We start from the raw sequence: 15,027 nt of genomic DNA, 5'->3' as shown, positions 1-15,027 counted from the left end.
GTAAAAAAGTTTGACACAAGACTTGCACTTAACAACTTTGTTTTTTATTGCCTTCTTACATGCCGAACATCGGTATTCTGCATATTCATCGTCAATGCCGATAATTACCGACCAGAGTCGTTAATATCAGTGCAAGCGATCATTCACCTGTGATCCACTTACACACGTCAGCACCTTGTATCCACGTAAAGTGTCTACCCGTCTTGCGAGTCTTCGATATCCCGAACAAGAAATGCACTTCTCACAGTCACAACTAAGCATATCCTGGCTAGATAATACTCATAATTACTCACTTTTTATGGCTCTATAAGTTAAACCACTTTTTATCACACTTTCTTATTGTTTACTCACTAAAAACTTATACTTTTTACGGAGCGATGTGTGACACGTCTTCTCTACTCGCGAGAGAGAGAGAGAGAGAGAGAGAGAGAGATTAATTGATTGATTGATTATGCTTTATTTGACGCTCTGGAATGATATTCTCTCAAGCGTATAAGATCAGTTACAAGAAAAAGTAAGAGCAAAACAATAAGTGCAAGTATAAATGAACTAACATAGCATATTCTGGTTTAGTAGATGCTCAAAATATTTGGATTTGAAAACGTTAAAGCGTTCGTTGCGGATGTCTACTGGAATATTATTCCATACATCTACAGAGACACATCTGTAGGATCTCCTATAACATTCAGTGCGGCACAACGGCAGAATCATAGTTCTACTGTCAGCTCGAGTATCATGTAGCTGTAAATCTCTAAAAGAGTATCTTTCATATAAAAGTATTGGTCTTTCTGTCTCCAGAATTTTAAATAACAATTTGCCTACAAAGAATGTTCTTCTCAATTTGAGTTTGAGCCAGCGTAGTTTCTGATAATGTGGTGTTATATGTTCGTACCATTTGACTTTGAGGATGAATCTAACACATCCGTTAAAAGCTTTGTGCAACCTGAGATTGTCAGTTTCTGTTACATCAGTCAGTAGAGTACAACAGTAGTCGAATATTGGACAAATCAGAGATGACACCAATCTAGACCGAACCAGAGGGGAGAAAAGGTGCTTGTATATCTTCAGCCGGTACAGTGCAGTATTGGCACGCGAGATTATATTAAAGACATGAGTGTCCCAAGACAAAGTATTAGTCAATGTGACTCCAAGATAAGTTACTGAGTTGCTCCATGGAATAATGGCGTCATCAACCACCACATGAGACATGGCTTGTAAGTCGATTACATTAACATATCATGCCGTTCCGAAGATAATTGCTGATGTTTTACTAGCATTAAGTCTTAATCCATTTGCTGCTGCCCAATTTACGACACTACATATTTCATTATTGATCTTGTTCAATGCATCCCCTAACGACGGTGGTTCTGTATGCAGATAAATAAGCAGGTCGTCAGCATAGAAATTATATTTGCAATACTGCAGGATATTACCGAAATCAGAGACATATAGTGAAAAGAGAAGTGGTCCGAAAACTGATCCCTAAGGAACGCCTTTAAAAATTGGTAATTTTGTTGACAATGTATTTAGGTAATCATCACAAACTGCTTGGGTTCTACCAAAGAGATAGGCACTCATCCACCTCAAAGCAGTGTTAGAAAAATTCATGCCGATTAGTTTATTGATCAGACGTCGATGATCTACATTATCAAAAGCTTTAGTAAAGTCGAAGAAAACTGCAATCGTGACTCTCCTGTGATCAGAAGCCTCTCTTATATCATCAAGTACTCGAATAAGTGCAGTCTCAGTCGAGTAACCTTGTCTGTATGCATTCTGATATGGATCAAATAGATTCCTGTGTTCCAAATATTCCAGCATCTGTCTTGCAGCTATTCGTTCAAGTGCTTTCGACAGCACACAAAGCAAAGAAATCGGCCTATAATGCTGTAGATCCGATGGAGCTTTTATCTTAGGTATCGGACAAACTATTGCCGATTTCCAAATAGTAGGGAAAACTTCATTATTTAAGCTGTAATTGAAAATGTGCGTGAGCACCGGTAGAATACAAGGCATGGCCAACTCCAATAGCTTGCGTGAAATATCATCATCTCCCGTAGAGTTGGATACAACAGTAGTTACTGCAGTTCTGATCCTGGCATCCTCAACATTCGACCAGTAAAATTTTTCCTCATCATACTCCAGTTCGCCCAAATAAACCTCATAATTGTAGATAGCTGCTGACTGATGACTAGTTAAAAAGCTGTTAAAATCATCAGCTGTGAAAAGCAGTTTATTGGAGTTAGCCTTAGTCTTAATTAAGCCTAGCTGACGAAGCTTTATCCAGGTGTAAGGCCGGCTTTTTGTAATCTCCAAAGACAGTTAAGTAGTAATCTTGCCTCGCCTTGCGAACTATATCCTTAACTCGGTTCCTGGACTCTTTAAACAGGTTATAGTTTGTCTCGGTTTTGAGTCTCCTCCATTTTCTTCGAAGCCTATTTCTTTCGGTCATCTTTATCTTGATAGCCGGCGTAATCCAAGGTGCAGGCAAACGTTTAGGATGTATAGTCTTAAGAGGAGCATGTCTGTCATAACAACTTAACAGATAATTGTTGAGGAGATCAACATTATCGTCAATATTGTCAATGTCACGGATTGCATTCCAATTACAGGCAAGTAATTCTTCAAGAAAAGACTCATTGTTGAACCTTGTGAAATCTCTCACTACTATCGTTCTGGCATGCCGTCGCTGAACGTAAATATTGTAAGTAACTTCCACTAAATCATGAGCAGATAGAAATCCAACATCATGCTGCTGAAAGGATATAAGTTTTTCAGCATCATCCACAATGCATAAATCTAATAACGTAGACGATGTAGGTGTATGATGTGTCGGTGCATATGGTACAAGATACATAGATGATGCAGAGACAAAGAAAGTTATCTGGTTTGAGTCAAATGTTAATTGCAAAAGATCAGCGTTGAAATCTCCGAATATTATGCAGTGGCTGTATTGTACTGATATGTCAGTCACAATGGTGAAAAATTCGGCCAAATATCCACAGTGCGGCGGTCTATAGACAACCGCAAGCACGACCTTTTCACTGCCTGAGGTAATTTCAGCTATCAAAAACTCAGGCTTCCGACTGTATACACCTCCAGATGTTGCCAGAATCCTTACGTTAAGTGAATCAGCCAGAAACAACGCGACTCCACCACCTATTTTGTCTATTCTGTTGCACCTAAGCAGTTGATAACCTGGTAGAACTATATTCCGATCTAAAATAGCCGGCTTAAGCCAGGTCTCTGACAGGCAGATAATATCGTACTGAGAATCAGTAAAGAATAGCCGAAACTCGTCAAAATGTGCCATTAAGGACTAGCAATTTACATGACAAGCACGTAAATAATGTTGTTCCATGATATTACTATCCATAATTAATGTTTCTGACCTTATCCTGCAGTTTCTTAATTAGTATAGAGCTAGCTCTGCCATTCAATGCTGAATGTGCGGAATCAACACGATGCCATCTCCTGCAGTTGCCACAGATCGGATCGTCCATCTTCTTTGTGCAGTTAATCATCTCATGTTCCCCGGCACAGTAGCCGCATAATGGAGAAGATTTACAGTTCTTAGCTAAATGCCCGAACGCCAAACATCTGTAGCACTGAAGTATGCGTACATGACCCTCGAATGCACAAGAGGAATATTTTATATATATATGTGTTTGTTGACGTAGAACGGTTCGTACCTCAGGCGACACCTCAATGACACAACTCGTGTAACGACGCTCAGCCCTACATGGAAAAATATACACCACATTCACGCTTTGACTAGCCGCTTTATCTAGATTAAGGGCAACAATCTTAGATTTGATATCTTCTTTCGACATATCAGCAGGTACTCTATGTACAATTAGACGCGGATTAGATTTAGGGACTTGCATAATTTGTAATCCAGCATCGGCAAGTTCACATGATTTCTCAATCTTAGGCAGGTCTATTTTAAGAGCCTCAATACGCACACTGTTGTTACGAGCAGAAGTGATTTTCCTGACCTTCATGTTATAGTTTGCTGGCTCAATAATTCTCTGAAATGCTTCTCTAGTGTCCTTAGATGTATTATATTTGGCCTCTTGATCCTTATGAGGAACGCTTAATATATCCGTAGACTTATCCACGGAGAGCGCCGGACCTCGAGCTACATGTACAGTAGAGTTAGTCGCTTTCACAGCATTAGCGTATGAACAAGCCGGAGAAAAACCATTTTGAGACATAAGTCCAGCAGACCTATGCTGCAGCGCTTCAACCTTGACCTTGGAAATCGCATCATTAATAATTTCCTTAACCGACTCGACAGCAACTGAAGCAGAGCTCATATTTTTTTCTAATAGTGCCAAGTACGCGGATGCCAGCTCAGAGTAGGCTTCTTTACAGATTCTAAATGCCGATTCGATTTTCTTTCTTTTATCCAGTGAATCTTTGCTAGCCAAAAATAATTTTGCTATTGACTCATTATGATCGTTAATAGAACGCTTCAATGCATTAACTTTGGATGGACTAATCATAATTCCAGTAGACAAACCGTAAGTAGACAAACCGTAAGTAGACAAACCGTAAGTAGACAAACTTACATTTGACAATAACGCAGAAGAAGATTCTGTAGAACCGCCCGGTATAAAGCCATTGTTGATAGCTCCCGCCTGATAACCGTTGCCTCGATCCGAGATAGGCGTGGAAAAGATTTCGTGCGTAGACATATCGTCGACCAATCAGAGGATCCGCCGCCACGCGCTCGCCAGGAATTGAGAGGAAGGGAGGTCCCGTGGGCCACGTCAACCGTCAGCGAGGATAAAACCAAATGACAGCAAATGCACAAAAGCGCAACAGGCACTTGCAGAAAAATGACCAGACTCCGGCAGCAGACAAACCAAAACCTTGTTCCTTACTGACTGACAAATCAGCGCCCCGAAGGGCAAGAAGCGACAGTAATCTGTTCACAAAATGAGAGCTCAGAAATACACGTCAATCTATACTTACGGAGCAAATCGAAGAGGAGAGAGAGAGAGAAGTAGTATGAACAATGCACCACGGTTGCCCCCTCAGCGGGGTTCCCGAGGTGTTCAGTTGTTGTGCCCTAATGAGGGGCCCCCTCCTACTAGGAGTGCTCGAAGGCGTCGGCGTCGTAAGGCGGCAGCGGTGGCCATCAGAAGGGCTCAGAGTGATGCTAGTTCGGCATCATATGCTGAGCTCCTGAAGATGGCCAAAGATAAAATATCGCTGCGCGACCTGGGTATTTCGGATACCCGGGTAAGACCCGATGTAGAAGGGGGGATCTTGGTGGAGATCCCGGGACCGGAAAGTGCGGAGAAGGCGGGCCGCCTTGCGGGCGCTCTGAGGCCGATCTTTGGGCACAGAGCGGTGGTTTCCTGTCCTGTACAACAGGGGGAGCTCCGCCTATCTAACTTGGAGGCCTGCACAGAGGCGGAGGAGGTAAAGGCGGCACTTGCCTCTGGCGAGTTCGGCCGGTGCTCGGAGGCTGACGTACGCACTGGCGTACGCTCAGAGAGAGACGCGGCGGGTTGGGGGTTATGTGAGTGAGATGCCCCCTGGCCGTTGTGGAAAAGGCCTCAGCCGCAGGAAAAATCTGCATTGGGTGGACTTGCGCCCGGGTAACGCTGCTCCCGGGCAGGCAACTCCAGTGCTACAAGTGTCTGGAGTTCGGCCATATCCGGGCGGTGTGTGCGAACGGGGCCGACCACAGTGCGGATTGTTACCGCTGTGGCCGGCCGGGACATGTAGCGCGCGAGTGTGAGTATGCGGCCCATTGCGTGCCGTGCTCTGAGCGCGGTTTCCCGGCCGGACATCGGGCGGGTGGGGCAGCATGCCGCTCTAAATTTAGCGGCCGAAACGGGACCAGACCCCGCAAGAGTTCGAGCGCTGTGCGGTGGACGGCGGACGATCCTCAGGAGGGGGGTCGTATGGACACGGACAAGAACCATGGACCAGGTCCTCCAAATCAATGTTAACTATTGCGGTCCGGCGCAGGACCTGGCCGTGCATACTATGCGCGAGAAAGGGATATCCCTCATGGTGATATCAGAGCCCCGGCGAGTTGAGGATTCCCCGTCGTGGGCGATTGATCTTGACGGCGTTGCTGCGGTTTATTGGAGCCCATTTGCGGCAAGTGCGTCGGACCCTCGGGCGAGGTCATAAGTTCGTGGGGGTGTTGTGGGGCGATGTGGCGGTGTTTAGTTGCTACTTTTCCTCCAACACCCTCATTGCTGAGTTTGAGGCGTCTCTTGACGCATTGGGGGATAGCATTTGGTGTGCGGAGACTGCCTCAGTGCTGGTCCTTGGTGACTTTACCGACAAGTCGGCCGCCTGGGGCTCTCCCCGTCCTGACCGCAGGGGGCAGATTTTATATAGATGGGCCGTACAACACGGACTTAGGGTCTTGAACTGGGGCAGGGTGGTGACTTGCGTCCGCCCCCAGGGTACGTCGGTGGTGGACGTATTAGTTGCGTCTGCCGCGATGGCTTCGGCAGTGACAGGGTGGAAGGTTCTCTGGGAGGAGTCGCTGTCGGACCACCGATATGTTGCTTTCTGCCTGGGGGGCAGGAGTGGTGCGCGGTCAATTCGGCGCTGCCTGTTTTCCAGGTGGAATGATAAAGTGTGCGACGCGGATGCGTTTGAGGCCGCAATAGTGGGGGCTACGTGAGGTGACCCGATAGGCCCAGAGACGTCTCTTGAGGAGAAAGCTGCTTGGTTGGAGCGGGCGGTAACGAGCGCATGTGATGTGTCCATGTCTCGAGTCTGCGGGGTGTCTGGGCGCAGGCCTGCGTATTAGTGGACCCCGCGGATTGCGGGACTGCAAGCAGTGTGCTTGCAATGGAGACGCCGATACATCCGTGCTCGGGCGCGGGGACGTGTGGCACTGGAGGCCGTTGAGGTCCTTCGGGTGTCATTCCGGAGCTCGCAGCGAGAGTTGCGACAGGCCATACTTGAGGCAAAAAGAGCGGCATGGGCGGATTTAATATCTACCGTGGATGGCGATCCGTGGGGCACGCCTTATAGGATCGTCATGTCGCGCATGCGCCCCTTCAGCCCCTCGATAACAGAGAGAATGGAGGTGGGAGAGATCCTTGAGGTGGTTGACTCCCTGTTCCCGAGGCGGGCAGTACGGTGTCCGGGACAAGCGGACCGGATCCCTTGGCGTTCGGAGTAAAATCTCGGACCGTGAGATGACGGAGGCCGTAAAAAGAATGGTGCGCAAACGGACAGCTCCGGGACTTGATGGGTTGACGGGCTCGATTTGGGCCCGTGTGGTGGCTCTGGCACCTTTTTTGGTGCGTAGATGCCTGAACAACCGCCTCAGGCGGGGCAGTTTTCCGGTGGCATAGAGGCGTGCACGTTTTGTGCTCATTAAAAAGCCGGGGGCCCACTCGTCCTTCAGGCCTTTATGCCTGTTGAGCAAGCTGGGCAAATTGTTTGAGCGCATCCTATCGGCGCGGATGAAGGATTGCGTCTCTGGGCAGGGCGGGCTGTCGCCGCGGCAGTTCGGCTTTCGGGTCGGACTGTTTACGTGTGATGCGGTCGCGCTGGTGCGGGCAGAGGTAGAGGGCCACACTCGCGAGGGGTGAGTATGTGTGGCGGTGAGCCTGGACGTGAAGAACGCGTTCAACACCATGTCGTGGAAAGCCATTGGCTTGCTGCGCGGGAGTGGGATTTCCCCACCTACCTGCACTCGGTGTTGGACGCGTATCTGAGCGACAGGTGTATTGTGTTTCTCAGTGGGGACAGACGGATGAGGTCCCGTCCTGTGAGGTGTACCCCAGGGTTCCGTCTTGGGCCCCCTGTTATGGAATATGGGGTTCGATCCGGTGCTGCGGAGGGCCTCCCTGATGGGTGCTTCCTCGTATGCTATGCGGACGATACCCTGGTCCTGGCAGAGGGAGAGACTGACGGACGGGCAGCACACAGGGCCTCTGTTTCGGTGGCACTTGTTTTGCGACACATGAGCCGGCTAGGCCTGGAGTTATCCCGGCTAAGTCTGAGGTGATGGCTTTTAGGCCGCCCCGGAGTCGCCGGAGGTGACCGGTGGAGGTTTCTGTTGGCGATACCCGGGTGGTTTCTGGACCATTAATGCCTGGAGCTGTAGGTTGATGACCACTGGAGGTTCGATGAACATTTTCGTCGGACAGCGGAAAAGGCAACCCGGGTGGCAAATGCCCTTGCCGGATTGATGCCCAATTTAAGGGGGCCACGTATGCGCACTAGGCGCTTATATTCCATAGTGGTGCACTCCGTGATTTTTTACGGACCACCTGTTTGGCACCGCGAGGCTGAAGTAGGAAGGAAATCTGCCCCCCTCGTAGAGGTGCAGAGGCTCGTGGCGGCCAGAGTTGTGTGCGCGTATCGTACAGTGTCATGCGATGCTGTGCGTGTGTTGGCTCGCATTATGCCGATTCATCTGAGGGCGCGAAAGCGGGCCCGAATATTTGAGGCTTCAAGGCGAGGCCTTGAAATTGGGGAGGTCAGGCGACTGGCTGATCAGGAGGCAGTGGAGGCGTGGAGAGCGCGCCTGCGTGTCCCCTCTCTTTCTAGGAGGCGAGTACGAGCGGCCTTTGAACTGATTCTTGATCGGTGGTTGGCGTGTCGAAGCGCGGTGATCACATTTAGAGCCACGCAGGTCATTTCGGGCCATAGGGTGTTTGGTGCCTATTTACACCGAATAGGCAAAGCTCTATCGCCTCTCTGCAGTCATTGCGGAGAGATGGATGTGGATACCGCTTGGCATACCCTGGCGGAGTGTCCTGCGTGGCTTTGCGAGAGGATCCGGCTGATAGCTGTGGTGGGCCCGGACTTGAATATGTCATCCGTTGTCAGACAGATGACAGAAGAGAAAGAGTGTTGGAGGGCCTTTCTCAACTTCTGTGAGGTCATGAACACTAAAGAGAAGGCCGAGAGGGTGCGCCAAGGCTTGCGCCCCCTCTAAATTTCAAAGGTTTGTCCTGCTCCCTTGCTTTCCGGCTACCTCTTCTCTTTGAGGGGGGGTCGGGAGGCAGTTGGTATGAGTTGGAGGAAGCAGGCTGCAGGAAGGAAATAGCGGGGGCCACTCTCGGCCATTGCACGCAGCCTGCACGAAATGTGGAGTGGGTTATGGCATGATCCCATTACCCACCCCCAACAAATAAAAGGTAAAAGTAGCAGTGATGCTACTTAAGCACAGGGAGAGAGGGGAGAAGTAAGTGCCTCCTCGGCAGTTACTCTCTCTTCCTCCAGTGCGGGAAGATCACCGGGGAGTTTTAGTAGGTATACCCTCTTTTGGAGGGGAGTCCCACGTAACTTGGGTTCCTTCCCCCGAAGGACTCGGGTATGCGTATCGCATTTCCCCTTGTTAACAAAAAAAAGGTTAGGTTAGGTTAGGTTAGGTTAAGTTAAGTTCTCGGTTTGGAGATCGGGGGGACAGCTCCGGCCTTCCACGGGCAGAGCTGACTGCCACCGAGCGCGTCCCCGAGTTGCGGATAGAAGAACGGCCTCAAGTACCGAGGTTAGCTGCGAATAACTCCTTCGGGGGGAACAAGCAGTCGCGGACAAACAGCGGTGGATACTGAGGGTGGGGTGGTCGCTCCTGTGGGAAGGGAGCGGCCTATAAAGTGCTCCATTAAACCTGATGAAGTATCCACGTCAAAGGCGAGTGAGTGCCGCCTTAAAACCACTCTAACAACCTCCGGGCAGATCGGGCTCGTTAGGTTTTGTCTACCAACCGATCTAGGTGAAGGAAAACATCGATGTAAAACCAAATAAGGAGAAAAATATGATGGACAGCAAGACAAAGAAGGATTTACCGCACCAGAGTGATCGGACATTCAGGGGCCGGCACGTTGGGAGTACTGTCCCTGCTCCCGCCGCGTCGTTATCCAACGAAGGACAGAAAGAGGGGTTGACGACAGGCCCCTCTGAACAATCTGCTACCGCCGTAGTTAAGCAGTACAGAGAAAAGAGGAAGGCTGACAAGAGCCTGGAGTCGGCTCTTCAAGAGGGTTTGGAGGTGGCCGATTGCTCCCTCGCTACGATGGGCATCGGCGCCCTCTTCGACCATGTGGGCAACTCCCTGGACGAGCTTTAGGAGCAACTTTGTCGTCGCTCCAAAATGTCCAGGGAAGAGAAAGCGGGCAGGCCAAGGAAGCTCCGGGAAAAGATTGTTTCAGGTCTTCTGGAGCTCCATGCCCGATTCACCCCTCTCCATAAGACGGTGAACAACATCGAGAGGGGTGTCGCCAACGTGGCCAGTGTAGTGGAAAAAGTCGCTCAAGGGCAGGTTGCCTCTGAGCGACAAATTTTGGAAGCTATCCTCCAGATCAGCAAGGACTTTGATGAAAGTAATGCCTCCTGCCTCGCTGACCTGAAGGAAATTAAGAAGGGTGTTGTGGGGGCGCGTGCGGCAATCGAAGAGGTCAATAATGAGGCCTCCCGGTTGCTTCACGCGCTTCACAAAAGCATGGAGACGTCGGTGCGTGCCATTGCAGACGTCTCCATGCCGAGGCCGGAAGGAGCTACATGCTCCACTCCAGTCAGGGGCGGGAGTCAGATTCCTCCCTCCTGGCTGGAGGAGATTGAGAAGGTGGTGCGGTGCACCGTCTCGGAGGAGCTACAAAAACTTTTGGAGCGAGGGCTCCCGAGACGGCTCCCCCCTGTTAATAGGAAATCTCCGATTTCCCCGCCTGTTCCTGTTAGGACACAGGCGGAGGAAAAGGAGCCGAGGAAAAAGAGAAAGAAGAAGAAAAAGAAGAAGAAGGAGAACAAGCAGGTGGTAAAGGCCACCAAGGCGCCTACAAAAGGTGGGGGGACGGCCGTTGGTGCCGGTCAAGGGAAGTCTTCCCCTCCTTTGACCCCACCCTTGTCAAGCCAGCGGCCGCCTCGCGGGGTACTCCCGCGTACTGAGGCGGTCACGTTGCGTCTCGAGGGGGAGGGCATGTCGTATGCCCAAGTCCTTCGAGACGCGAAGAATAAAGTGGACCCTAGGTCGGCGGGCGTCTCCAGGGTCCGTCGGACCCTGGAGGGGCACTTGTTATTGGAGGTGGGGAGGAGGACCGCAAATCCAAGGCGGACCTCCTCGCCACCAAGTTGAAAGAGGCTCTCCCCGAAGGAGTCAGTGTGGCTCGTCCATCCCGAAACGTGGAGATATTAGTTTCGGGATTGGACGAGTTTACCACGGAGGACAACATCTCGAAAGAGTTCGTGGCAGAGTTCGGTGGCGGGAGTGGCGTTAGGGTAGTATCCCTGCGTCGCTTCCAGCCCGTGAGTGGAATCGCCTTGGTTTGCTGCCCAGCTGAGGCGGCGGCCAAGGCGATTAAAGTAGGCAAATTGCCGGTGGGCTGGGTGGTGGCGAGGGTGCGTGGACTCCGCCCCCGCCCCCTGCAGTGCTACAGGTGTTTCCAGCCTGGGCACTGCAGGGCTCTGTGCTCCAGCCAGGTCGACCGCAGTGATCTTTGTTATCGCTGTGGTCGGCCGGGGCACAGAGTGGCCGGCTGTACAGAGGATGAGAGGTGTCCCCTCTGTGAGGAGTCGGGCCGGGAGACCTCCCACCGAATGGGTGGAGCCCGGTGCTCGGCCATCGGCCGGGGGGCTTCCGTGCCCGTTAGTAAACGCTGACGAGGGTAGGGAGGATGCGGTTCTCCCTGGCTCCGATATAAAAATCCGGGAAACCGCTCCTCCGTATATCTGGTGCGTTAAGTACCAGATATAGTAGGTGGTGCCTGGTTCTCCTTTAAGAGACCAGGCAATGTTAAGAGGAAGCCCGGTCCCCGTTGTTTGGAGCCCTAGTTGGGCTCAACTCAGCGGTGGCTGAGCGCAGTGTGGGGGGAGGACCTCCCTCTTGTTTCGCGTTTCGAAACAATAGGGAGGTCAATACTACTATCATGGGGGATCAAGTCCGCTTTGGCGTTTGACTTGAGGCCGAGAGAGGTTTCCCTCTCATTGCACTCGGCCTGCAGACGGCGGGGGAGGGGCTGTGTTTCCCCTCCTTCCGATCGTGGAGGAGCAAAGCTCCTCCATTTAAAGATAGAGGGGCGATAGTCCTTATGCCTATCGGGCTGCCTCTGGGTTGTTCTAAAATAAGGTACCAGGGCAGCCCTAAAAAGGCAGAAGGTGAACACCGCAGGGGTTTTAGTGGGTATTCCCCACCGGGGTGCGCTCTGGTGGGGTGAGTCCCACACTACCCTGGCCCACATTAATTTGGGTCAGAGTGTGTGTAAATGCATTTCCCCTGCGCAAAAAAAAAAGGTTAAAGTAAGTTAGATTCCCGGGCGACTTGGTTTGAGAGTCGGGGGGACAGCCCCGGCCTTCCACGGGCAGAGCTGACTGCCACCGAGCGCGTCCCCGGGTTGTGGATAGGGGAACGGTTTCAAGTACTGAGGTTAGCTGCGAATAACCCCTTCGGGGGGAATAAGCAGTCGCGGACAAACAGCGGTGGATACTGAGAGTGGGGTGGTCGCTCCTGTGGGAAGGGAGCGGCCTATAAAGTGCTCCATTAAACCTGATGAAGTATCCTCGTCAAAGGCGAGTGAGTGCCGCCTTAAAAGCACTCCAACCCCCGGGCAGATCGGGCTCGTTAGGTTTTGTTTACCAACCGATCTAGGTGAAGGAAAACACCGATGTAAAACCAAATTAGAAGAAAAAAATATGATGGACAGCAAGATAAAGAAGGTCTTATCGCCTCAGAGTGATCGGGCACTCAGGGGCCGGGACGGTGGGAGTACTGTCCTTGCTCCCGCCGCGTCGTCATCTAGCAAAGGGCAGAAGGAGAAGTTGACGGCGGGCCTCTCTGGACATTCTGCTACCGCCGTTGAAAGTCGGAGCAAGTGAAAGGCTGATAAAAGTCTTGAGACAGATCTCCAAGAAAGTCTTGAGGGCGGGGAGAGTTTTGATATTACAGAACTCGATGTCCTCGAGCTCATTGACTGGATGGAGAAATAGTTGGACGACCTTTGGACGCGGCTATGTCGCCGGTCTAGAATGTGCACGGAGGAAAAAGCTGGAAAGCCAAAAGAGCTTTACACAAAGCTTACTTTAGCATTCGTGGAGCTCCGGGCCAGGTACGGCCTCCAGCAGTCGATTGGCAACGTCGAGCAGGATGTTGCCAATGTGATCGGTGGCATCCAGGAGATAGATCGGGGGCATGCTGCTTCCGAGAAGAAAATTTTAAATGCTATCGTGCAGGCGATATTATTTAATTATTAGCGATGATTTGGAGGAACAAAACTTTCACAGAGTCGCTGACCTGAATGCAATCAGGAAGGAGGTCAATGAGGCGCGTGCGACAATCGAGAAGATTTGTCATGAAACTTCTTGGTCGCTCCACGCGCTTCAAGAGAATATGGAGACGTCGATGCGAGCAATCGCCGACGTGAGGCCCAAAGGAGCAGCATGTTCTACTCCAGTCAGGAGGGGAAGTCGAATTCCTTCTTCTTGGCTGAAGGAAGTTAAAAAAGTGGTTCAGGACACTGTCTCGGAGGAGATCCAAGGGTTCTTGGACCGGTATCCTCTGAGACAGAGTCTCTATAAAGTGTCTTCGACTCCTTCATCTGCTTCTACTGGGATGCAGGCGAGGGAAAAGAAGAAAAAAAAGAAAGAGAAGAAGAAGAAAAAGGAGAAAAAAGAGTTGGCGGTGGCCAAGCAAAGAGAGGAAACGGCCGTTAGAACCGGCCGGAAAGAGCTCCCCTCTCTTCCCTCTCTCTCCTTGTCTCGTTTGCGACCTCTGTGAGTGGTTCCCCCTAAAACGGAAGCAGTCACCTTGCGCCTCGAAGAGAAGAGCATGTCATATGCCCAAATCCTTTGAGCCGCAAGGAGTAACCCAAAATCGGCAGGTGTCTCAAGGGTTCGTCGAACCATGAAGGAACACCTGCTGATGAAGGTAAGGGGAGAAGACCGCAAATTCAGGGCGAAGATCTCCTTGTCTCTAAACTTAAAGAGGCCCTCTCTGGGATCGTCAAGGTGGCTCGCCCATCCTGGAACGTAGAAGTTCTTCTTTCGGGATTGGACGAATTTACCACCGAGGACAAATTGCACGAGGAATTCTTGCGGGAGTTTGGTGGCGGAGAAGATGCAAGGATAGTATCCCTGCGTCACTCCCCGTCTAGGGGTGGGACCGCTTTGGTTTGCTGTTCAGTTGAGGCGGCGGCCAAGGTTAAAGAGGGCAAGCTACCGGTGGGGTGGGTGGTAGCGAGAATGCGTGCACTCCGTCCCCGCCACCTGTAGTGCTACAGGTGTTTTCAACCTGGACACTGCAGAGCTCAGTGCTCCAGCCAGGTCGACTGCAGCGATTTGTGGTATCGCTGTAGTCGGCCGGGGCACAGAGCGGCCGGCTCCAGTGAGAAAAAAGAGGGGTGTCTCCTCTGGGCAGAGAGGGGCCGGGAGTTCTTTCACCGAATAGATGGGGCTTTATGCTTCTCTATCGGTCGAGGAACAACCGTGTCAACAGTTATTCCTTCCTGAGAAAAGGAGGGAGGACGCGGCTCTTAGTAAAAGCCGCTCCTCCGTATACCTGGTGCAGGAAGCACCAGATATAACGGTGACCGTGCCTGTCCTCTCCCCTTTTGCTGGGGTTCAGGCCGTTTTATCTTGTGTTGCGGGCCCGGTCTCAGTCAAGCCCAACTTCCCGCCCTTCCCTCTCGTATAGAGACACGAAAATAAAAGACATGCTAAGACCGGTTGCCCCCTTTTGTTGATCTGGAGCGGACCTCTCTCTTGTAAGTGAGATCCGGTTAGTGGAGGGTGGGCCCCACCATTGAAGGGGTGGTGTTGGACCCGGGAACCGCAGAGGGAATGTTTTTCCTCTCATTGCACGCGGTTCCTCAACGGCGGCAGAGTTGAGATGTGTCCCCTCGCTTCGTCGCAGGGAAGAGAGGAAAGTGGTGACCCCTTTCGTCTCTACAGTGGAGTGGGGCGCAAGCCTATGCTCTCACGGACTGTCCCGGATTGTTCTAACAAGGTACCGGGGCAGTCCCAAAAGGGCGGCGGGTGGACACCGCTGTGGGTATTCCCCTTCCGATTTGTCGGCAGGGGTGAGTCCCACCCTAGGGACAC

General features: G+C 51.3%; 1 protein-coding gene across 1 annotated transcript; it reads right to left on the bottom strand.

The window, feature by feature from the left end:
• Positions 1-707: 707 nt before the first annotated feature.
• On the bottom strand, positions 708-1,209 carry LOC109862283. Its single transcript, XM_020442278.1, has 2 exons — positions 819-1,209; positions 708-751 (listed from the first exon to the last, which is right to left on the bottom strand). The coding sequence occupies exons 1-2, from the start codon at positions 1,207-1,209 to the stop codon at positions 708-710; spliced, it is 435 nt and encodes a 144-aa protein (XP_020297867.1).
• Between the last annotated feature and the right edge of the window lie 13,818 nt (positions 1,210-15,027).

The sequence above is a fragment of the Pseudomyrmex gracilis genome, unplaced genomic scaffold, assembly GCF_002006095.1.
Source record: "Pseudomyrmex gracilis isolate BER0280 unplaced genomic scaffold, ASM200609v1 scaffold_1590, whole genome shotgun sequence".
Taxonomy (NCBI): Eukaryota; Metazoa; Arthropoda; class Insecta; order Hymenoptera; family Formicidae; genus Pseudomyrmex; species Pseudomyrmex gracilis.
Note: the sequence above shows the minus strand (reverse complement) of the source record. Positions and strands in the feature narration are given on the sequence as shown.